The sequence below is a fragment of the Trichechus manatus genome, unplaced genomic scaffold (genome assembly GCF_000243295.1).
Source record: "Trichechus manatus latirostris isolate Lorelei unplaced genomic scaffold, TriManLat1.0 scaffold00004, whole genome shotgun sequence".
In the NCBI taxonomy this organism is placed as follows: Eukaryota; Metazoa; Chordata; class Mammalia; order Sirenia; family Trichechidae; genus Trichechus; species Trichechus manatus.
The window spans coordinates 12,866,335-12,891,191 of record NW_004443940.1 but is presented as its reverse complement, the minus strand read 5'-3'; the positions used below and the strand labels follow the sequence as shown (position 1 = coordinate 12,891,191).

General features: G+C 46.7%; 2 protein-coding genes across 2 annotated transcripts in view; one reads left to right on the top strand and one right to left on the bottom strand.

Annotated features, from left to right (window-relative positions):
* The window catches only part of MXD1 (MAX dimerization protein 1), a 30,394-nt gene extending 25,414 nt beyond the window's left edge, over window positions 1-4,980 (top strand). The window contains exon 6 of the mRNA XM_004369240.2: window positions 305-4,980. Coding sequence (XP_004369297.1) covers window positions 305-492 — 188 coding nt within the window. The 3' untranslated portion in view covers window positions 493-4,980. The remainder of the gene's footprint in view (window positions 1-304) is intronic.
* An 18,317-nt stretch (window positions 4,981-23,297) lies between these two features.
* Window positions 23,298-24,097, bottom strand: ASPRV1 (aspartic peptidase retroviral like 1). The gene has a single exon (XM_004391365.3). It carries the CDS (start codon window positions 24,060-24,062, stop codon window positions 23,298-23,300), a length of 765 nt encoding a protein of 254 aa, XP_004391422.2. The 5' UTR covers window positions 24,063-24,097.
* Window positions 24,098-24,857: the final 760 nt, after the last annotated feature.

Sequence of the window (24,857 nt, the reverse complement as noted above, 5' to 3'; positions counted from 1 at the left end):
TAAGACCTCTGCCTGAGTCCTGCACCAGCCTCCTTACCTCTCCTCTTCCCTCTGCCACCTGCCAGTGCTTCTCACAGGAGGCAGAGCATACAAGAAAATAAGAAACTGCTTGTGATTTAGAAAATGTGAGTAGTGGGATCTCCAGGAATGAGTCCCTCTTTCCTATGCTCAGGGTAATAGCATCCAAAGAAGAGTGCAATATGGGTTGGCTTGAGTTTCAGCCTGAGTTTTCTGGCCAGCTGTAGCTGAAAGCAGCCTAAGAATGCCCTCACCGATTTCTTTCTCTCTCTTGTCCTCCCCACAGAAGAAATTGATGTTGACGTTGAAAGCACAGACTATCTCACCGGGGATCTGGACTGGAGCAGCAGCAGCGTGAGTGATTCTGATGAGCGGGGCAGCATGCAGAGCCTGGGCAGTGATGAAGGCTACTCCAGCTCCAGCATCAAGAGAATAAAGCTCCAGGACAATCACAAGACGTGTCTCGGTCTATAAGAGATAGTGGTCGCTGTGGCTGCCTCCTTGATGGTTCTCCCTGTCGGATCTTATTAGGTAGTGTATTGGACCTTCCCACAATCCCCTTGCACATCAATTTCAGTGTACCACCTTTACCAAAATCAGCTTTGTAAAGGGTCTGAAGGAAGTGCTTAGGATTGTGGGTTTCTGAATGCATCGACTAGCTTCACCTTCTCTCCGTAAAAATTCGTCTCTGAGAGACTGTACATTCCAATCAATCTGAAGCACCCAAGAGTTCTTAGACCGAATAACCAACTTTCACATCTCAGCCATTTCCCCTCTTCTTTCCTGCCTTCATGTAGTCCACCAGACCTTTCTTAAAGTTTTCTGGCTAACTGTGTTACTTGCCTAGCAAAAATGTCCAAATGTGTCTTGTGTTTAGGAAACTTGAAGGAAACAAACTTTTAAAGGTGAGATCCTGATCTCTGAACTCCAAAGTAAGCTTTGAAGGCAGCATGTAAGAGCACTTAACCATGGCCCTCACCCCAGTGAGGAGCCAGGAATACCTCCAGAAAACAGACCCTTCACACACACCCCAGGCTAATTCCCCGATCTGCGTGTGGAGGGTAGCAGTATTTCTCATTTTCAATGGACATCTTGATAGCATGTCTTTAGGGTTGCACAGCTTGTACAAGTTCCACTATTGTTTGTTCTCACAAACACAACGGTACAATCTATTTTTGTGCAATGTTCTTGGGACCTTGCTGGGTACTGCTATCCCAAGACACATTTTTCCCGCAAAGTTTGTTGATGCTACTTGTCTCTGGAACATTCTTTTTTTTCCTACCTCAGAGATAAATGAGATCTCCATTTCCCACTTAACACAAAGTGATTATGCCTCTTTTTTTTCCCCCCAAATAAGTGACATTTGGTCCAATTCTAATCTCTTTTCCTATTTAACTTTCAGCAATAACTGAGCTTTGGCACTAGCTGAGCTAGTGTCCATCATCAGTGAAAGGAAAAGTCCACATTTCTACTCTCTCTGTTGCGAGTGAACAGGAGGGGATGGTACAGTGTTAACTAGAATTCCTCTCCTTGTCGGTGATTTTTGGACATACCCAGAAACTTCTTTATGGAGGCTTCTGGGTTGATAGTTTAACAGGCTGATTTTTCTTTTGGTTATGATTTCTCCCTTAAGTGGTCTCCCACTTTGTAGCATTTTTATTTAAGCTAAAACAGAGCACATGTATATGTACATAAGACACATGAAATCTATAAATACTATTTATTCATTTTATATAAACTAATGTAATGGAAAATAAATTCTTATGACTTTGTGCTTTTATAGATGTTCTAGAAACTTTGTATGTAGGTATCTACAAAATTGGTTCATTCCCCCTTAACTATTTTTGCATTCATACTTTTGAGGTCTTGATGTTTTCAGCCTCTAGCTAATCTTTTTCATTGAATTTGGACCATTTGTAAAATCTGTGACGCTGAAACAGAGTGTGTGTCACAAAGTGATTAGAACATTCCTGAAATCCACAGATACACTGCAATCTAAGGGCTCGACGGCTGAATCAGTAGTGGGCAGCCCCCGTGTGCTCCCCTGCTGGCCCGCAGTCTCTCACACACCACAGCCTCACAACTCATCCAGCACCTCCACCTTCCATGCATCTAAAGCAAAACTTCAAGCTCCTTCTATAAATGAAGAGCAATGTAAACAAAACCAGATTCCTTTTTTTTTTTTTTAATGATTCTTTAATATGTTTTAAACATTTTTAATTGGAAGTCGTGGATTCCTAAATGATTCCAAAGTCATCTGTAATTCTTCTGTTTTTGTTCCGTTTTTTCTTCATTTCAGCTTTGGGTGGGGTGGGGGGAAGGGCAAGTGACAAAAAGGATTTTTTTATTGCTGGAATCTTTTCCAATTACCAGCTGAAGATTTGCACTGAAATACAACTTGTATGCCTTTTGCATTTTTTAAGCCTGCTTCCTGAATTTAAGCAGAGTGATAGTGTTCAAAGAGCCAGCTCAGCCTGTAACATGTTTGAAAAAGTTGTATCTGCACTTTGAGGTCCCTTTTGAATGCCATTCGCTAGACCTCTCAAGCATTTTGTTTAATTGCTACATTCAAGCGCCTCACAAGTCCACGCGGATGGATGCCGTGTGGCATCGAGAACTCAAGACTTTGGGAAAAGCTTGTGGTCTTGCGTCAGGGGAGGGAAGGGAACAAAATTTGTGTACCTGTTTGTTTAATTTAGAAATAAGGCATCTGAGAGATGCCATTATTTTCTGTGTTTTAATTGTTGTGCCTTTGAGTTAAACTGCATTTTTGTCTTTTGGTTGAAATATGAAATGTACTGTCCCAATATAAAACAGTAATTATTTGACCTTTGCACTGTTTGTCTGGTCCTTTTCAATTTGATTGCATATAAATGTGGAACTTAAGAGATCTCTGTATTTTTAATACACTTGTGATAAACTGACACCAAGGTTAGACAATTACTTTCAAAGCTCCAGGTAGCCCACGTCAGCATGCGAGGCAGGCTTCTCTCTAACCAAAACTGTAACTTCAGGACCAGCAAACTCAGCCCAAGGCAGCTAATCCCCTTTCCCAAGTGGCTGATCAGCAGCCCCGATTTGCCAATCTGTCCTCTCTCATTCACTGATGCACCAGCGTGACTGTTAAGAGCTATAGAGTTGAGGTTTTTTAGTTTGTTTTTGTTTTTTAAACAAAATGAAAAACCTTTCTATGAGGGTTGTTGCGGGGAGGAGATGGGGATGGGCAAAGATATAAACCCCAGCCTTTAAGACTTTGACAACTGTACGTAAATGTAGATGTGTATAAATATAGGCACATGCATATTTTTATGTGAAAGTTGATTTTAAAATAACTAAAAAGAAATCTGAACTGCACTCCTGTTGCTACCATTGCAATGCAAATGGGAAAAAAGTCTCTAGTCCAATTTAATTTCATGCCATGAGAAGATGTATATGTGAGCTGCTTCTGTTCACATCCCGGAAAACGGAGCCTTCCATCCCGTGTTGGCTTTGAATGGCGAGCTAGCACCCAGGGTATCCTTATTCTGGTTTTCTTTTGCGAAGCAGAGATCTTGATTCTTCAAGGTGCTGAGAGCTTCCTGCCGGCTCCTCTCTCTAGTCACACATCTAGTGTTCGTTTAGTCATTCAGAGAGCATGAAACGTTTGAGCAGAACTCAGATTCTCTCTCCTAATCCAAAACCAAAATCATTTCAGTGTCAGTTCGGAATTGAGCATTAAGTAGGCCCTGATCCTGCAATTGAACACACAAGTGTTGCTGTTGTTGTTTTTTAAGGTGGGCATTCTCCTTTAACCTCCACTTTTTTCAAATGAAACAAAGGGTCCTGACCTGGGTTTCCAATGGGCCTCTCTGAAGTGGCCAAGAGCAAATCCCTGGGTCATGTAAACTAAGGAGAATTGTGATGCTCATCGTAACCATCTGGCAATATCTTAGGGCTTTTTTTCTTCTTGCCTCTCCTATATACACACATTATTTAGGTTCTTATACCATACTGTATTGGTAAGAATTCCACTTTCATTGCGCTTTATAATCTGTTTATTCCCCCGAATCTGAGTCTTTTCTGTTCTTATCTCCCCAAGTTTCTTTGTCTTCCCTCTTTACCCTCCCTGTGTGTTGAACACCAGGTGGTAAAAGGCTGAAAGGCAATTTCCTGCATGTCAATCTGTTATTTTTCCACGTCTAACTCTTTGATGCGGCATGTTTAGGTAGCTGGCTACTCCTGATTTAAAAATCCTTCCTGAGAGAAGACGACCCAAAGACCCTTTTAGATGAGGTAATTTTTTCTTATTCTACGTGATTGGATCTCTGTAGACTGTACAATGTTTTGTTTTCAAAGATAACAGGGAAGGTACAATAACATGGTTTATCATGGTTTTTTATTATCAATATTTATTACATGGATGGTTTTCTTATACTGTATTCTTCTGAAAGAAGAAATAATTGACCAGCACTGCTAGATTGAACTATTGGATGGCTGAAGAAATTGAGTATCTTTGTCTTCTGAAAATCATAAAATGAGAATTAGTAAGGCACCCAATTCTAAGATTTAGCCAGACTTTTGATTTTGATTTTTTATTTTACTGGGGGTAGGGAGGGTTCTTCCTTTTAGCGTTTTCCTGAGAACCAAACTTGCCTTTACCCCTTGTCCCTAGAATTGGTGCTTTTTGAACATTACTGTTAACCATCGATTTTGGGTGAGGGGGCATCTTCCTAATGGCAAACGCAGCCTAAACGGGAGCAGCAGATGAGAGAGTATGAAATTTTGTCCAGATGTTTATTTCTTTATGTAAATACTATGCCATTGTAAATCCTGTGTCAAGACCATAGAGAATGGTGCTTTTTACTACAGTTAGCATATGCGTTTTTAGAAACTACATGTTTTAGAGAAACTTTGCTGTGTATTTGTAAACTTCTGTACTGTTCAACCGTTAACAAATAATAAATTATTTCATTATTAAAGAAATTTTGTTTTCCTGAGGTTTTGTAGCCCTAGTTTAACCTTTCATGGGTTTTACTTACAGAAGTGGATTCATCGAATTTCTTTTCTCTTTTAATTTCGTGAAAAACTCACTGGCCATATGTTTCCAGCCCTTGGAGTCTGTGACAAGAATTTTGAGCCCGTTTGTTGGTCAACATTAGTAACAGTACCATCCTCTCCACAGCCTTGTCGCCACACAGGCCCATTTCACCTGCTCCTTCACAGCTCTGGGGCTAGCTCTTCATGATAGACACTTCCCACAAGGCAAGCATAGTGCTGGGGCTGCAGGGGCCAACAGATTTGCCCATCCTTTGAGCAACCCATAGTCTGATGGGAAAGATAGAGACACACTCATACATACACACAATTTAATACAGTATGGTAGATTGTGGAATAAAGCTGCATGGGGAAGTGCTATAAAAAATCATAGAGGTGGTGGCGTTTGAGCTGGGCCAAGGAGAAAGAGTAAGTGTTTACTGGGGAAGGAACCTTGCAGGAAAAGAGAACACCCAGTGAAACGTGCAGGTTTTCAGGAAAGGGAAGAGCTCAGTAAGGTTGGGTGTGGCCTCAGAGCTGGGAGCCTGCAGTGTGTACGTGTTGGGGGAGGGAGAAGGCCTTATGATGAAAGACCCTGAGTATCGCACAATTCACCGAGAGGAGAAAAGGAAGCGGGTTTAGGATTTTAGTTCTTTTACATATTAATTCCTTTGGCTAATTTACATCTATTTGTTCATTTAACAAATACGGACTGTGCGCCTGCTCTTGGACAGGCTTTGTTTTAGAGCTGAAGACACATCAATAAACTAAACACACAAACATCCCTGCTCTCATGGAGCTGCCTGTCTAGTGGGACTCTGACTTTAGAGCTCAATTCCTCATCTGGTCCCATTTGGTGAGCCAGTGTCTGCTGCTACCTGCCTGCCTTACAGTCCTGTGTTCTTGCTCTCCCAAGAGAGCACTTCTGTGGAGTCGTAGGGAAGGAAAAGGATGTCTTTCTCCTTGACCAGTGACTTCTTATTCTAAAAACCATCTAACACTTTGTAGAGGTTTTAACAGTGCCTTTAGGAGTTACCTGATGGCATTCAGCCAGCAGGTCTTACAAAAATGACCTTTCTATGATTCTACTTTGGAAACATGGCCTAGCTCTTCTACGTTCTCCAAAAAGCGGGGTCAGCATGCTGAACCCTTCTAAGATGTGCGCGTTTTAGATCCAACTCTGTGGACAGGCTCCATACTGAACCCACCAAATAGTGACTTCTTAGCAACATCAAAGAAAGCTAGGTTCTGCCAAAGCATCAGGATCCCTCGTCTACTGTGGCTGAGGAGAGGAAGTTCTGAACCGTAGATAATTATAAAGACAGTCCTTTCATAAAGATAGCCCCCCCACAGGATGACAAATCTTATTTTCAAGGTTTCCTGACTTCGTTTGTTCACAGTAGCCTGAGGAAAACGTGCCCTTACTTATTTATGCTCTATGGGTCCTTGAGATGGCTGTCATATTAATGGTCAACTAACATTTACTGAGTGCTTACTGAGAGCTGGGTGCTGCACCATAGTGCCTCAGTGATCCCTCACATCAACCCTGGCAGGTGAGTGCTCTCGTTATCCCCATTTTACAGATGAGGAAACTGAGGGAGAGAAAGGTGAGGCATTTTGCCCAAGTCCACAGAGCTCAGGAGTGGTAGGACTAAGAATCTCAGCTGTCTGACTCCAGAACCCCACACTCCCTTGCCTTAATTTGTGTCAAATTGTAATTTTCCATTTACAGCGTTTTTAGGACTTTGAATGCAGCTCCCCATTTTCTATGGAGGGGCTCAGTTCCAGTGTAAGGAGCAGAAAACTGTGAACCCACAAGACACTTGTTAAATCATTGCCCTCGCTTCAATTTTAACTTTCCTTTGTGCATACTGTGAAGAATAACCCCCCATTCCTGATGCTCCTGGGGGAATTGCGGCAGTAAAACAGCATACTCTTAGAGGACGACATCCCCTGCAAAGGCTGGTGAAGGCATTCTTTCTGTACCGTGTCTTTTGGGTTGTGGACCCTGTGACATCACTGTTTATTCAGCCAGTATTTACTGAACATGACTTCCACTTAGGCTTTGGAGTCCCCGTTATCAATGGCCACTTCAGTCTGCCTCTTAGTCACTATGGCTGAGACAAGGAGGGACACACCAAACTCTCTGCCAAGAGACTCTGGAATACAGACTCCTTGTTCCCACTTGGGTCTCCTCATCAATAAAGGACATTTGACTTCAGTGGCTGAGGGTCCCAGCAGCAGGGGCTCCACAGGAAGCATTGTTCAGGGATCGGCTCAGATCGGGTGGCAAGTCAGCTCTCTACCCACCTGTCCCACGTGGAATTCTGGAGCCAGTTTGTTTTGGGATGTCCCGACCAGGTGAACTGGGGCTGCTGACCACCAGCAAGAGGAAGAGGAAGCTGGTTGTTGGAGAGAGTGGCTAGCTCCCCTTTCAGGCCGACAGAAGGGCAGGCTGTCCCTGGCTGGAGCTCCTGGGAGCCTCATGATGTGGATGAAGGCGCATATCTAGGGAAGACGGGGCTCAGGATTTAGGGAGACGGCTGGGCCATCCAGTCCAAAGGGATGGGTAAGGCAAGAGCCAGCAGAAACCTGGAAGGGTATGCACCCAAGACTGGGCCAACAGAGTTGGTGGCGGGGATGTTGGGGCTTGAGAGGTTCACTGAGGCCAGGAGGGAGGGAGGAGCCTTTTATAGGGTGCTCGTGCTGCTAACCAAAAGGTTGGCAGTTCAAATCCACCAGCTGCTCCTTGGAAACCCCACGGGGCAGTTCTACTCTGTCCTATAGGGTTGCTATGAGTTGGAATTGACGGCAACGGGTTTAGTTTGGTTTTGGCCTCACCTGGGGTCAGCGTGATGACAGGCAAAGCAGGGAGTTCTGGGTCAGGCATATATCTGCCTTCAAGGAAGTCTGTGGGCCTGGAGAGCAGGCACCTGGGAGGGCCTAGGGGCCAGGAGGAAGAAAGAAGCACCAGCCCACCATCTCTGCTGGCTGCGCCAGTGTCCAGCCTGGTAACACGTGGAGGCAGTCCCCAGCCCTGCAAGGGGGCCAGTGGGCATGGGAGACCCAGCATCTGCTGGAAAGTTCATTTAGCTAAAAACAGAGTGTGGGACAAACTTGTGCCTTGCCTTGCTGATATCCCATCCCCCAGAAGGTAGGAGATGCTGTTGTTAGGAAGAATTGGAGCTACTTCTGACCAACAAAGATGAATGGGCTGGCCAAGGGGAAGTGAGAGAAACCTCAGGGGCAGCGCCCTGTGTTCAGATACCCCGCAGGTGGTCCCGGGTGGTGATCACAAGCACAGACTCTGGCTAGATGGACCCAGGTGTCAATGCTAGCTCCACCCTTCACTCTCTGTGTGACCTGGGGCAAGGGTCTTGAGCTCTACTTTCCTGATCCATAAAATGAGGCTAATAACAGTACCTACTTCTCAGGCTGTTGCGGGGAGGGGAGGAATTACATGAGATAAGGTATGGATAAAGCTTAGTCTTAGGCTGGGCAGGCAGGAAGCACTCAATACATATGAGCAATTGTCAGTATTTTACTAGCCATGGAGAGACAGTTTGAGCTCAGCCAGGCACGTAAGTTAGATTTTCAGAAGGCAAAGTTCCAACGTTCAGGAAAGAAAGAAGCCTGGAAGGGAAAATTACCCTAGAGGGTAGAGAAGTGTTCAAGCATGTCATTCTGACTGTGCTACTTAGACAACAAATAGTAGGCAGGAAGTGGTTAACTGAAAGGGGGAACAGGGAAGATGGTGACTCAGGGACAGAACGTGGCATGGACAGTGGGGGTGAGGGGAGTATTCCAGGTGGCACATCACCTGGGTGCTATTCAGAAAGTTAAAAAAAAGCAACCCATTGCCATCACTTCCAACTCATAGAGACCCTATAGGACAGAATAGAACTGTCCCATAAGGTTTCCAAGGAGCGGCTAGTGGATTTGATCTGCCGACCTTTTGCTTAACAGCTGAGCTCTTAAACACTGTGCCACTAGGGCTCCAAAGCAAATCCTGAAAGCCCTCCAGCCCTGAGGGCAGCTCAGTAGCTCCCCTCAAAGAGAAACCAGGCAACACAGGGGCAGCTCAGAGAGAGACCCTTGCATGCATCTCCCATGCCTGCATTTTGCAAGGATCTCATCAAAAGGCTGCAAAATGCCTTAAGTTCCAGCATTTGCAGGGGTCTTTCCAACAGCAAATTCAGAACAACAGTAGCTGGCGCTCTAGCCAGACATCAATAAAGACGCCACGTCTCAAGTTGGGCCAACTCTCTGCAATTTTGACTGGCAGGTCAAAGAAGCTACTGGTCAAGTGCAGACCAGCACAGGGCATGGAACAGGAGGAGCTCAGAAGAGGCCTCAGTGACAACAGATGATCAGGACAGGGTCTGGGTGCAGGTACTGTTTTCTCTTCACCACACTAAACCCACTGCTGTCGAGTTGATTCCAACTCATAGTGACCCCATAGGGTTTCCAAGGCTGTAAATCTTTATGGAAGCAGACTGCCACATCTTCCTCCCGCAGAGTGGCTGGTGGTTTCAAACCACTGACCTTTCAGTTAGCAATTGAGTGCTTTAACCACTGCACCACCAGCGTTCCCTTCACCAAACTAAGATTCTTTAATGCCAGGCAAGCAATTCTTTCAGAACTCAGTGCAGGAACCCCATCCTTTCCCCTGAAGAACCAGAAAAGCTTTCTCAGGGAGACAGTGAATCATTAAATGGATCATCTTTCTCTTCTTGCTTCGGCTGCCAGGAAGCTCAGAGCTAAGTTCACACCTCACCATTAGTAATTATGAGAGACCTTGTGATTGGCATATTTGTGTCCTAACTTCTTTTCTCTGACCTTGATTTTTACTTAAAATGTTTTCTATTTTAATATATGTGATTTTTGGAAGTCATTTCAAATCCACCTTTGCAGGGAACAAGAGGATTCTGTCGTATAGGAGCTCAGCTTGTGTATAATTAAAAAATGTTCTGGTCATTTCTTTTGCAAGCAGAGGGAAGTGAGGTTGACTAAGCAAGGGGAGATTACTAGGGTTGGGAGCGTGGAGAAGGAAGGTGAGTGTGGTTTTGGTTTTTGGTTTTCTTTATAGTAGTGGGAACAAACTTGCCAAAGAATAGAACTGAGTCGCCTGCCTTGGGGCCAAAAGTAATCCCTTCTCTGAGGGACTGGGACTCCTCTGGGGGTTTCCACAGAAGCCAGAGGCAGCAGCAGAGTCGATCTGGGTCTGAGTCACCTGTAAGAAGCAGTAAGGGACATCACCTTTTCTCCCCAACTCAAGAAAGTTCTCTGGATTGCAAGTAAATGAGAATGTTTTTACAGGATTATCCTTGAATCTGCTCTGTTATATTATTTTTAAAATGTAAATCACTTGCAAATTTCAGCGTTTTATTAACACATTCCTCATAGCCCACCTCACAGTTGATTCTGACACATCAGTCAGCACAAGAGGTTAAATTAGTGGGTCCAGTGGCATGAATGGCACATGGTCCTAAGCCCTGTCCCACTCAACATTAATACAAGAATTTGGAGTTAGGTATGGATGGCACAGGGACACTGGTGGTTCAATGGTAGAATCTTCACCTTCTATGCAGGAGACAGACTCAGGATTTCGATTCCCAGCCCATGCACCTCATGTGCAGCCAGCACCGGTTAGTCATTGGAGGCTTGTGTGTTGCTGTGATACGGAACAGATTTCAGCAGAGCTTTTGGCCTAAGATGGGCTAGGAAGAAAGGCCTGGAGATCTACTTCAAAAACCAGCCACTGAAAACCATATGGATCACAGTGGTTCGATCCTGTTGTGTATGGGGTTGCCATGAGCCAGGGGCCGACTTGACGACAGCTAACAACAACAACAACACGGATGGCACATTCTCTACACTGGGGATGACGCCAAGGTAGCAAGATGGCAGCCAGATGGCCTGGAAGAATCAGGATCCAAAAAGTTCTCGACCAGCTATACTGATGGGGCATCTTGAACAAGATGCATTGTTTTTTTAGCTTTTTATTGTACTTCAGGTGAATGTTTACAGAACAAATAGATTCTCATTAAACAGTCAGTACAGGTATTGTTTTTTGGTGAAAATATACGTAGCCAAAGATACACCATTTCAAAAATTTCTACATGCACAGTTCAGTGACATCAACTACGCTCTTCCAATTGTGCTGCTATTCTCACTTTAGATGAAGGTTTACAGAACAAAATAGTTTCTCATTAAACAGTACACATGTTGCCCTGTGACAATGGTTAACAACCTCACAACACATCAACACTATCCTTACTCAACCTTGGGTTCCCTATAACCAGCTTTCCTGTCCCCTTCTGCCTTCTAGTCCTTGTCCCTGGACTGCTGTGCCTCATTAGTCCCATTTGGTTTTATGGGGCTGTCCACTCCCTGACTGAACAGTGAACCTCGGAAGTGACTTCACCACTGAGCTAAAAGGGTGCCTGGGGGCCATACTCTTGGGGTTTCTCCAGTCTCCTTTAGGCCAGTAAATCCGGTCTTTTTGTGTGTGTAAGAATTTTGTTCTACATCCTTCTCCAGCTCTGTCCAGGACCCTCTGTTGTGATCCTGGTCAGAGCAGTCAGTGGTGGTAGCCGGGTACCATCTAGCTGTACTGGACTCAGTCTGGTGGAGGCCTTGGTAGCTGTGGTCCATTAGTCCTTCGGACTAATCTTTTCCTCGTATCCTGTTCTCTTCACTCTCCCTTGCTCCCGAAGGGATGAGACCAGTGGAGTATCTTAGATGGCCGCTCACAGGCTTTTAAGACCCCAGACGCTACTCACCAAGGTAGAATGTAGAACATTGAACAAGATGCATTTTAAGAGAGAAAAATGCAGGCTTCAAATGTACCAGCAACGGAGGGGAAGTGCTATTTACCAGCTGGCTGGTAAAAGAGAAAGGGGCTCAGTGCTCCAGAGTGAAGGTACCTCCAGAGTGAAGGCCCCCTGGTCACATGAAGGGGCCGTGGCATCCACTGGAGCCAGGGAGGAGCCGCATGTAAAGGCAGCCTTGGACCCCACCACAGCCTCCGAGCCGGGCTCTTTGCTTCCACGCTACCTCTGCGACTCCCCAGCCTCTCCCCACAGACCCCCACAATCCTTTTAAAACAGACGTCAGATCCCAGCCCTCCTCTGCACAAAACCCTCCTGTAGAATTCCATCACGCTCAGCAGAACATCCAAGTCTCTACAGTGACAGGCCCCATCTGATCTGGCCCTGGCCACCCTCTCTGTCCTCCTCTCCCACCACGCTCCCCCTCACTAGCTCTGCTCCAGCCACCCTGGTCTGCAGGCTGTTCCCTGGACACCCAGTATGTCCCAACTCAGGGCCTTTGCACGTGCCATCCCTTCTGCCTGGAATGCTCTCTCCTGACACCTTCATGGCTTGTTCCCTCACTTCATCAGGTCTCTGCCCAAATGTCACCTTATCAAAGAGGCCTTCCTGGACCCTCCTCATATAAAACAACACACCCTCATCACGTTCTGTCCACTATCGCCCTTACCCTGAGTCATTTTACTTATTCTTATCACCACCTGATGTATTACATTTTTATCTGTTTGCCTTTAAAATGTGAGCTCTGTGAGAGCAGAGACTGGATTCTCCATGAAGGTTTCGTCCCAGCACTGAGAACGCACAGAGGGGCTCATCGAGATACTCAGTGAATGAGGAAAGGAGGGAAGGGATGGGGGAGGAGGGAAGGAGAGGGAAGGGACAGAGGAGGGGGAGGGAGGAAGGAGGGAGAGAGGGAGGGAGGGGAAAGAAGGAAGGGAGGGAGGGAGTTGGGAGGAGGGGGAGGAAGGAAGGGAGGAAGGTGGGAAGGAAGGAAGGGCACTTTGAGAGAGACAGAGACCAACTGCATGCTCAGAGCTGGGGCAGGACAACAGCCTCCAATGTCTCATGGCCCCAAAGGCAGAAGGTGAAACACAGGGGGAAGGTTGTTACTAAAACTCAAGGGCTCTGTCTATTACGAGCGCCACAGAAAAGGCCACAGGGCTTTAGAATAGCTCAGATGACTCGGTCAAAAATAAAAGTGTTTTGATAGGAAACAATTTGGTTATAAACAAGTGGTGGAGAAAACAATTCAGCCCAAAGGACAATTGGGGCTCAAAGTGTGCTGCATATTATTTTTCAAAAATTGGCATGCTGATGTAGCGCAAAGGGAGACTGCATCCTTTTGTGCCTTTTGAGGTTATTTTGTTTAATTTTCGGGAGATTTAGTTTTGCCTTACACTTTAAATTTCTAGTTAATGTTTAGCCAACTATTCTAATTCTGTCCATGTGTTTAAAAGCTTACTGTGAAGTATCACGCACACGCATAAAAGTCCGTTAAACCTGAAGGTGCAACGTCAGCACTGCCCAATCAAGAAGCGGGGCGTGCCTGCCCCCTGGAGCCCCAGCCCCCAACACCACACCCTCAGTAACCCTAAAGGACAAGGCCACCCTGCAGCTTTGGTAATCCCTTCCTTTCTTTTCTTTATGATTTTGCTTCCTGAGGATGCATCTCTAGGCACTCTGGTTTCCGGTTGCCCACAGAATATTACATAAATGGAATCACACAGTATATGTTTTGTGTCTGGCATCGTTCACTCAACCTTATGCTTGTGAGATTAGTTGCAGTCCATTTCTTTTCATTTTCGTGAGTCTTGCCATAACAAAATGTTGGAAACAATCTAAATAACCAACTATAGGGGATTGGTTAAATAAAGTATGGAAGTTTACAAAACAGAAGTGCCATATAATCCTATTTTTTATTCAAAAGGAAGAAAGAAAAAAGAGAAAGAGACAGAGAGAGAAAGAAAGAGAGAATAAAGGGAAATATGTCCATTTGATTATCAATAGAGAAAAGTCTGGAAAAATGTCAGTGACTGACCTAGGGAGGGTGAACAGAATTCTTTATGAAGGTTCTTTATACGTATATATATATAGTATGATTAACCTAATTTTCTGATTTTCCTAAAAGGAGCACTCATTGCTCTTGTAATTTAAAAAACACACACACTGAAAGGAATTTGAACAATGAGAGAATTAATACAGTAATAGTAACAATCAAAGAAAAGGATATGGAATTTGGGGGAGGTTTTAAGTTTGTTTGTTTGTTTTTGTTTTGTTTTTCTCTCTCCTAGTTTATTTTCCGTCAATTATGTCCCCTCTTCGTGTTGGTGATTTTTGTGAATTTTTTTATTTTTGTAATTTGATTTAAAAAACGAATGTGTTTCCAACCCCAGTTCCCACGTTTATGAGTTTTGCAAATACCTCTCACACTGCTTAGTTAACCAAGACCTTATTTGTTGGACGCTTCAATTTTTCAAATTCATTTTCAGCCACTTAGTTTTGCCTTGTTTTGTTTATAACAGATGGAAACAACCTAAATTCATTTTTATCAAACCTTTGCTTTGACCAAACTGCTACGGCTGATGAAATTGAACATTACCCAGTCGGGCAGATTTCAATCCAGTCTCAGCCACTTAACCATTTGAGCAGCACTGGGAAAATGAACCCCTCCTAATTTCAATTTCCCCATCAGTTAAGTGGGATAAACCCCCCATTGTGGGGATTTGGGGAGAATGAGAAAGAAATTGCCACATCAGCACTCCGCGAGTTACCTCAGACCAGAGTTTCTCAACTTCAGCACTACTGACATTTTTGCTGGATAATTCTTTGTTGCAGGGGCTGTCCTATGCATTGTAGGATGTTTAGCAACATCCCTGGCCTCTACCAACTAGACGCCAGCAGCCCCCACCCCTAAAGTTGTGACAACCAAAAGTATCTCCAGATGTTGCCAAATGTGCCAGGTGGGGCTGGGGCTGGGGGGTGGTGGTGCAAAATCACCCTCAGTTGGAAACCACTGCCTTAGACTTGTCCTCCTTCACACCCAGTAATGGACGCCTCCAAATCTGTTGGTTCCTTCTCCAGTTACTCTGGAATTGGTCCTTGCTTCTCCACGGAGCGGTCTTAGCCTCTTGGGCCTGCACCTGGGCCAACACAGACTCCTCACCAGACAACCTCCCTCCATGCGGTCTCCTTCCCTGTCCACCCTCCACAGGCTGCCAGGATGCGCGGTAGGGTAAGACATTAAACTACTAGTGTGTTCTTTTGCTTTTTTATTTTTCTCCTGATTTTTCCATCTCAGGCTCATTGTAGGGCTCTCTTATGTTACCACGCCAAAAGCTGGTGTTGCCAGTCAGACACTGTCCTTCCCTGTCTTTGGTACTTGCCTAAACTGTCGATAGAATATGTCTGAGTGCCCAGGACCGGAGGGGCGGCCTCTGGACGGATAAGCAGAGATGGGGAAGGGAGATCTGGCTCGACAGGGGGTGGACCGTGGTCAGTCCTGGGGAGAACAGGCACCCACCCACCACTCAGTGGCCTCACCCTGAAGAGGTGACAGGGCATCCCAGGGGGTGGCTGCCTGCTGTCCTAGGGAGGCAGGACCTGAGACCAGGGTTCCGTGTGCCCTGCACATAGTGCAGAAGGCTGCACAGCCACGGGGTCTGAAGGGAACATGTGGACAGGGACACTGGGCATCTCCATGGTAACAGTGTGGCTGAGCATCCATGACTTGCAGCCCCCCTGCCCCCCAATGCTTCAGTGCTGCCTAAGATTCTGGAACTTTTCCCCAGTCCAGAGCAGGGAGAGCCCCCAGAATGAGTGAGAGTGAAGTTCTCACCAGCCTGGCTTAAGGGGGACTCAGAGTTGGGCTTAATTATTTATGGAAAAACTTTTTAAAATGACACTTCTCACAGATCTCTCAGTTTGTGGAGTCAGGTCAGACCCATCACATACGCAGATCTCATCACGTCACTTCCCTGCCCACAGCCCTCCCACAGCTCCCCACTTCCTAAGGATTGTTGTTGCTGTTAGCTGACATTGACTCGGCTCTGACTCGTGGCGACTCCACGTGCAACAGAAAGAAACGTTGCTCGGTCCTGCACCACCTTCGCGATCGCTGGTCCATTGTTGTGGCCACTACGTATTTTGACTGCTTTCCAACCTAAGGGGCTCATCTTCCAGCACTATATCAGACGATATTCTGTTATGATCCACAGGATTTTCACTGGCTAATTTTTGGAAGTAGATTGCTAGGCCTTTCTTCCTAGTTTCTCTTAGTCTGGAAGCTCTGCTGAAATCTGTCTGCTGTGGGTGACCCTGCTGGTATTTGAATGCTGGTGGCATAGCTTCTGGCATCATAGCAACATGCAAGATACCACAACATGACCAACTTAAAAATGGGTTGTTGTTGTTATGTACCGTTGAGTTGGTTCTGAGTCATAGCAACCCTATAGGACAGAGTAGAACTGCCCCATAGAGTTTCCAAGAAGCAACTGGTAGATTCAAACTGCTGACCTTTTGCTTAGTTGCCAAGCTCTTAACCACTGTGCCACCAGGGTTCCCTAAAAATGATTGTGGCTCCTAAGGATGTAGTTGCTGTTAGCTACTGTTAAGTCAAATCCCAACTCAGAGTGACTCTATCCATCCCCAACTGTATTGAACCATTGTGATCTATAGGGTTTTCATTGGCTGATTTTCAGAAGTAGATATCCAGGCCTTTCTTCCTAGTCTGTCTTAGTCTGGAAGCTCTGCTGAAACCTGTTCAGCATCATAGCAACACAAAAGCCTCCACTGACAGATGTGTGTTGGCTGCACTTGAAGTGCATTGACCAGGAATCGAACCTGGGTCTCCCGCATGGGAGGTGAGAATTCTACCACAGAACCAACTAAGGATAAAGGCCGCTAGTTTCCCATAGCAGAGAAAGCAGGTGCTCCCTCTCCACTTTTGCTGGCAGGGCAGACATCACTAATCAATCATAGCATCTTTCTGGCTATGTCTGGACACAGTCCCAGAATCCTTTGCAGCACTGCACACCAGGCAGCCCCATCTGAATTGGTACTTGAGATAAAGTCTATTGCATTTTTTCTATTTTAGGACTCACATTCCTCCCCCCGACCCCCACATATTTTACTGCCTCTTAAATCTGAATATACCATTGACATGATATACCATTGCATTTCTAACAAGTTCCCAGGAAGTTATACATAAGAATCACCTGGGGATCTTGTTAAAATGTAGGTTCTGATTCAGTATACCTGGGGTAGAAATGCAAATTCTTAAGCAGGGAACTTGTTAGAATACAAATTCTCAGGAGGGGTTCAAAACAGAAGGAACCAGTTTGAAGCTCTGAGAAATACGGCATCTGTTCTCTCTGGCCTCCTAGAGTCTCCTCAAAGGTCACAGAAGACCCTCCACTCCTGGTCCTCTCTGTCCTCCCCTCCAGTGGCCAGGCTATCCAGGGCCAGCCTGCCTGGTCCCTCCCTCGCTCCCTTTCCTCCCTTTCTTCCCTCTACCCAGCATCTTCCTGGGAAGCACCCACTCATCTTTCAAGACTCAGCTCAAAGATCTCCCCTGTGGAGCCCTTCCTGCTCCCACTCCCTACGAGGTAGATGACGTGACCCCTGCCTGTGTCTCCTGCCTCTGCACTCTCGGGCCCTGGGTTCATTGGCCTGGCTGTTTCCCTCTTCCAGACTGCGAATCCGAATCCGTGAGGGCAGAGCTCACTTCACACAGGTCCCAGTGCAAGAAGATGCTCTAATAGGAGCTCAGAGACAGGAGGGCAAACCTGGCCCCAGGTGAGTCCCACAGGCAACACATCCTTTGGAGAATTTGCCACAGTCCCAGCTCAGAGAATTGCAGAGTTAATCCAGCTTGGAGGATGCTGGCCCACAATGTCTGAGCACTCAGAGACAAAGAAAACTTGAGAACTGATTTACAACCCACGATGACTGGATGGTCAGAGTGGCCTGACCAGGGTTTGCCCTCCTGGCAGACATGGACAGGGAAGCCCCATTTCTCGGGGTTGCTTGGCAACAGTGAAATCTGGTCAGGAGCAATGACTGGCGGGAGTGGAATGTGTGGTGGCGGCAGCTCTGACAGCTGCCTCTGTGTCTCCTCAGTCACTGAGGACCAGGTGGGCAGGCCAGGTTACCTCAGCATTGCCCCATGGGAAGGGCTTGTGGCCATCAGTCGCCGACTCCAGCTGTCCTCCTGATTGACACATTGTGTCCTCAGATCAAGCAGGCCCTCTGACTGGTCCTCCAGGCAACCAGTACAGCCCTGGGAGGCTGAACCTTTTTTTTGGCTGACTGCACCTGCCTCTTCTGCCCTCACAATTTCTCTTTCTTCTGGAACACCCTCTGTGGCATCCACATCCTCCCCCAGCAGATGACTAAAAACTTTGCGTTTAGGTTTGTTCTTCATAGGCCATGGGTTAACAAATCTGAAATGACGTTCTGGGTATTTTAGGATTGAGAAATTAAGCAACCTGGAGAAAGGGAGTTGCAAATACAGAAAGGGGGAAGGTTAGAACAAGCCCTATGGGGCTGGGTTGGAATTGGAGATGTCAGTATGAACTCATATTTGTAATATACATAGAAAGATAAATATATAGAAATATGTGTAGATGTACTATATATATGTATTTTTTGCTTAGCTCTGACCACTGAGAGGACCTGGGAGTAATGATACCCCAGTAGCAATGAGCACACTTAGCACCTAAATCCTGGTTTCTGAATACCAGATTCCACTAACAGGACCCAGGACACCTTGAGAAATGGCTGATTCCAGGGCTGGTGCAGGAAAGGTACAAGATGAACCTGGAACATCTTGTGCCAGAAAGTAAGGATGGGCTCAGACTGTGATGGGGACATGTTACCAGAAAATAGGAGTCAGCTTGAAGAGGCTCCCACAGCCAAATCTAGAACAATTTGCACATCAAGATAGATGATAGTAATGAAGTATAACTCATTGAATAAAATAAGGATCTATGAGTCCACAATGATATAAATTAATAGTTAATTAATTACTTAAAGGGAAAGCTCTTTAATGTTGAGTGCTGGCTAATAACTGTAGAAGAAAAGACAGAATTGAAAATCACCATTTGGCAACCTTCACAATAATAACCGATTCAGGCAAGGACCATCCATGGGTGCTGAATCTAGTGGCTGACAGTCTAATGAGAAACAGATTATTTCTATAGTCTCAGAGTATCTCCCCACAAGATATGTATTAATTACACAGGGGAAAATAGTTACTTTACAGTGGAGCAGTGAGCAGCCTGGCAGATACCACCTTGACCAAGTGATTTAAGTGAACATGGCCAGTAATGGGACAAATAGGCATCCTGTGAGCCACACAACATCACTTCCGGGTATTCCTGCCAAAAATACATAGCCTGAATCCAATCACAAGAAAACATCAGATTCCCCCAAACTGTGGGACATTCTAGGAAATAACTGCCCAGTACTCTTAGAAAATATCAAGGTCATGAACGACAAAGACACAGTGAGGGACTGTTCCAGATTAAAGGAGACTAATGAGCCCAAACAACTAAATGCAATGTGTAGCTCGATTGGATCCTGGATCAGACAAAAAATTTGTTCCTTGTTATAAAAGTCATTATTGGGACAACTGAAAAATTTTGAATAAGGTCTACAGATTATATGATAGTATTATTATATCAATGTTAATTTCCTAATTTTAAGAATTGTATTATGGTTATGGAGCCCTGGTGGCACAGTGGTTAAGAGCTTGGCTGCTAACCAAAAGGTCAGCAGTTCGAATCCACCAGCTGCTCCTTGGAAACCCTGTGGGGCAGTTCTGCTCTGTCCTACAGGGTCACTATGAGTTGGAATCGACTCAACAGCAATGGGTATTATGGTTATATAAGAGAATGTCCTTGTTTTTTTTTTCTAGAAATAAACACTATTTAGAGGTAAATGTGCATCATATATGCAATTTTCAAATGGTTCAGAAAAGCAATTATATACACATATAGACAGAAAGAGAGTGAGAGAAAATAATAAAATTAATTGGTAAAATGTTAATATTTGGGCAAACTAGGTGAAAAATACATGGGAACTCTGTACTACTTTTGCAACTTGTTTGTAAGTCTGAAATTATTTTAAAAGTTTAAAAATAAAATAAATGTTTGCTGGATAAAAGCATGAGGATTATCTAGCATAGCTGGGGCACTCAGTAGGCATTTAGTATGTAGTGGTCCTTATTAGAGAAGGGGGGGTTGTGTCCTGTAGGGACCATGCGTTTTCCCTTAACTAGAGACACTAGAATGTTCTAGGCTAGCATTTTTCAAACTTTCTTGTGCAGGAGAATCACCTGGGGATCTTGTTCAATGCAGATTTCGGTGCAGGGCTGGGTGGGGATCAAGATTCTACATTTCTAACAAGCTCCCAGGTGATGCTGATGCTGCCTTTCTGCTGGTCCAGGGACCACGTCTTGAGTAGCAAGGGGGTATATACCGCTGGGGATTACACCAGGCAGTCTCAAACCTTAGAATCACAGAAGAGCTGACTTTAATTGGTCTTCCAGCTGAGTTTAACGTGTAGCCAGGATTAAACCTTTACATTGATGCCTGCATTTATCTGCTCCATTCCATCAACTTGAATTCAGCCCTCCCTAAGATATATAGCTTCCAAGCTGGACTGCTTTGCTGCCCCTTCACTCCATCCCAGACTCAGGGGGAATCTTCCTGGTCCTCCACGGTTCAGATACCTGCCAAGTAAGTCGAGCGAGAATTCCTCACCCAGGCATCAAGCCTTCTGGGATGTGGCCTCAACGCACTTTTGCCTGGCTTCTCTACCAGCTCCCCCTTTGATACTCTGCCCCTAGGGAGCAGCTGACCAGGATTGTGCAGCCCAGGTTCCCCACGTTTGTTTTTGCAGTCTCTCTCACACCCACGTGTAGCACCTGTCTTAAATCTCACTCCAGGCCTCCAGGTCAGAGCCGTGGGGCCCTTGACGCAGACATCCGTGCTCCCTTTGCCCCAGGGGAGAGCCCAAGGATGGCCAGAGGAGCTGGGAGGGGCGCGGAACCTGCTGACTCAGACCATTGCTCCTGACTCAGACCAGGGCAGGAGCAAGGGACTGTGCTGCTGGGACACAGATCTTTCGTTCGTATATGCCTGGGACAGGGCTCAGCTCCCCACTGTCTGGGGGGGCAAGGCAAGGAAGGGGCAGCTTGGGTGTCGCCCTGGAATTCTGGCCTGGCCACCCAGTCCCCGATCCCCTCATCGCCTCCCCACCCACTCCTCACCCTCCATCCTTCAGACCAGCAAGTGGCTATGACCTGAAGGACCTAGCGGAAAATAGGTCACAGGGGGGTGCCACCTGGCTTGTTCCCTCAGGAGGGGGTTTGGCCCAGGAGAGAAGTAGCACTTGTTAGGCCAGCAGAGAGGGGTACTGAAAAACAAATTTGAGAACGGGGATGCAGGACCTGGGAGGTGTAAGGACCATCTCCTCCACCAGTTCTCCCAACCTGTCTGGCTGTGCCCCACCCCCTTCTCCAGGCCTGCTTTCCTGGGAAAGGCTTCCTCCAGATCACCACCGCCCTGTGCCCTGCTTGCCCTGGGACTGACAAGCTAATTCCAGTTAAGATGTTTGCCTTCCCAGAGACCAGGTTTCAGTAAACCATGGGGATTAGGGACTGAGTGGGAGGCCTCGTTCCCAGGGAGAATCATAGCTTGATTCTGGGGAGGAATGGGCCAGGAATGGCTTAGGCAATTTCAGGGGGTCCAAAGGCAAGTCCCAGTGGCTTCTTAGCTTCAAAGAAGGGAGCCCCACATTCTGGCTCCCCACTCAGGCTGCTTGTCCCTCCCTCAGGGATATCCAGGTGGTAAACTTCCAGAAGAGGGTCATTCCACCCTCATGATGGGAAAATGGCCCTTCTCGCCCTTCAGTCTCCCTGCAGATCACTGAGTCCCGGCAGCTCCAAACCTTTGGCCTTGGGCCATCTTCCAGTGCCCATGGTCAGCTCAGAGGGTGTGGTCACCTGCTCCTGAGAACTGGCTGTCCAGATGTACTTGGTGGGGAGACTGGGGACAAATCTGCTCCTTTGTGGAGATTTCTGTCCACTCAGCTTCTCCCTTTGTGTTGGGGGGCTTTCAGATTCCTAACCCTGCTGAGTCTTGGAGGGAGAGGCAGAAACTTGGAAGAAAGTACGAGATGGACCCTCAAAAGAGATGAGCACCCCATTCAGGGATCTGGGCATATCCACCCCACTCCACTAGCCTCTCTAGTATCAAGCTCACTTCAAGTCCTTCCAGGAAGAAGCTGTCCTCCCACTTCTGGAGCCCCCGTTGCTGGAGCCCCACTGCAGCCCCTTCCTCTATCCTCCAGTGCTCCCTTGGGCTGCCCCACACAGGTCAACTCTTGCCTCCTGACCTTGCTTTCTGCCTCCAAGTTCTGGCTCCCAGTGGACTATAAGAACCTCTTTGCCAGGCAGATAATTTCCTGCTTGTTTATAATAACCACAATTTTCCAATCCCCAATCTAGACATCTCTCAACTTTAGGGTCACTTTTGAGTACAAGGGGACATTTGAATGTTAGAATATTGTAGTTTGAAATGATTAAAGGATGTATGATTAGATTAGAAATGATGAGAGGAATAATAGGGGAAATAAGTAAAAATATTTGAAAAAGCTGCCTTAGAAAATCCAAGATAGTTACTATATATATATATTCCTCTTGTATCTCCAGGCTAGGGCCATAGAAGGCACTCAGTAAATATTTGGCTCTTCCATCCCATTGACATTTGTTGTTTTTCCTGCCCTCACACATCCACTCCATTCATCTCCAATCAACACATTACATGGTTTTTCCGTGAATCAATCTTTATTGGTTTTTGAAGTAATTGAATAATTGGTACAAGGCTCAGTGGGTTTCAGAGTAAATGACAGAAGGAAACATTCCATTGCACAGGTGGGAGAACTCAACAGGAAAGAATCCCAGAGCAGTTGTGATCCTCGCCCATGAGCTGGGACTTGCTCATGAGGACCCTGCAGCCATACCCAGCCTAGCTGAGACAGACTGTGTGGAACTGCAGGTTACTGAGCCGCACCTCAGAGAATCTTAAGGGGTCCCCTAGTCCCACATCAAAGACAACCATTCCTAGCCTTCTTCTCCAACCTTCTTCCAGACTTCGAGTCTTTGCCACCAATAGTGGCTTGACAACCATGGGGACCCTCTCCCCTGAAGAAAGGCTGCCTGCTCTCCCTCACCTGTGCCTTTGTAAATGGGTGCCTCCTCCACCAGGGGCAGATTAGGGCCCCTGCAGAGGGAGGGGGAGGGCAAGGGTTTGTTTTTGAGGTTTGGCAAAGCCCAGTAACTCCCCTGAGGATATATGCTCCCCCTACTCTGCTGGGTCTTCCTGCCAAGGTTTCGAGGGTAGGAAAGGGGGTTTCTCAATGGGGGAGCTGCTACTGCCCCTCCTGTGAGGAGGGTTCCTCCTCTATGAGTTCCAGGTCAAACTCATCTTCCAGAGACCCTCCAACAGGCAGAAGGCGGAAATTATTTCCTTTCAGGGTGCATATACGATGCTTGAAGTCCAGGATGGCATTGTGGTCCTGGAGCACGTCAGTACCGATGATGGCCTCTTCCGCACTTGTATCAGCCACTAGGAACTCTGCCTTCAGATTCAGCTTGCCCAGGGACATCACTGTATTCCAGACACCCAGGATCTTCATTTCAGCACCGTTGGCCACTTTGACCACATTCTTGAAGGGCCTCAGGGTGTCCAAATCGCCATCAGTGACCTCTTCCCACAAGCTCGGGTGGACCACAGAAACCTGAGCTCCGGAGTCCACCAGGAACCTCACAGGCACTTTGCCAATTTTCCCCTTGAGGTAGTAGCCCTTACCCATGCTGTTGGCAAAGATGATCTCTTTGGGCAGGTGGCTGGGGGCAGCACTGGGGACCCCAAAGGTCTTCATTAGGATCTCTTTCACAACCTTGTAGTCTCCTTGGTCCTCAGGACTGAGTCCTCTGTAGACTTCCAGGGCATCTCCCCTAAGGGACTCTTTCAGAAATCTCAGCTTGGTGACATGGTCCCAATTGTTGAGGTCGTTGATGACCTCGAAGCGGTGGAGCCAGAGATGTGGGGCAAGGTTGGCTCCATCAAAAGGCCCTGGGACAAAGGCATGCTCCCGGTGGCCTTCCTGGCTCCTGGCTCCATTCCCAGCCATGCCTCTGTTCTCCTCTGGAACTGCCGCAGCAATCCACACCAAGTAGAGAAAGCCACAGAGCAGTGTCGGCGGAATCACGCCGGAGAGCAAGGCCTTCTAAACAAAGGCTGCTTACTTGCCCGGCTGTGGGCAAGCAGAAGGGACCAGACGAGGGATTTCTGATGGACTGCTGGGTGCAGAGGCAGGCAGTGTTGTGGCCTGCTTGCTCTGCAGAGCCTTTTTGATGCCTAGCCTGGGCCCCCAGTGTTCCTTTGTTCTGTAGGCCCTGCCCTTCTCGACCCACCCTCCTGCCAGCATCCTGCCTGACTAGCAAGATCAGTGCCTCACCCTTCTGCATCCATCCACGGGACGGGCACAGGCCAGCCCACGCTGCCAAAAAGGCCGGCCACAGTCAGAGGGACCTACCTGGGTACCCTCCCCAGCCCCTGTCCCAGAATAACACGTGAGGACTCCAAGGACGTTATGACATCCCAGTGTTTGTCATCAGCCAGAGAAGGAAGGGGGAGGCAGGGACCAGGTGCCCATCCGTTTTCAGACTGAGAAATCCCTTTTGGCCTCACCTGCAAGTGACCACTTGGAGTGGTCAAAGGAAAGAAGCTTACATTGATGGAGCCCCTACTAGGTGCCAGGCACTGGATGGGTGTTTCTGAAACATCTAACCCCTGTATCATATCCCATGAGATGCCCTGGAGAGGGAGATAAAGGAGGGGCCCAGGATCAAGAATGCACGGGAATCATTTTTTAAACGACTAAGGACACGCACACAGATAGCCACACATTTATCGGGAATTCAAT

What these genes read in the sequence shown, in the direction of transcription:
- ASPRV1 (XM_004391365.3), bottom strand. Translation starts at nt 24,062, where the DNA reads ATGGCTGGGAATGGAGCCAGGAGCCAGGAAGGCCACCGGGAGCATGCC.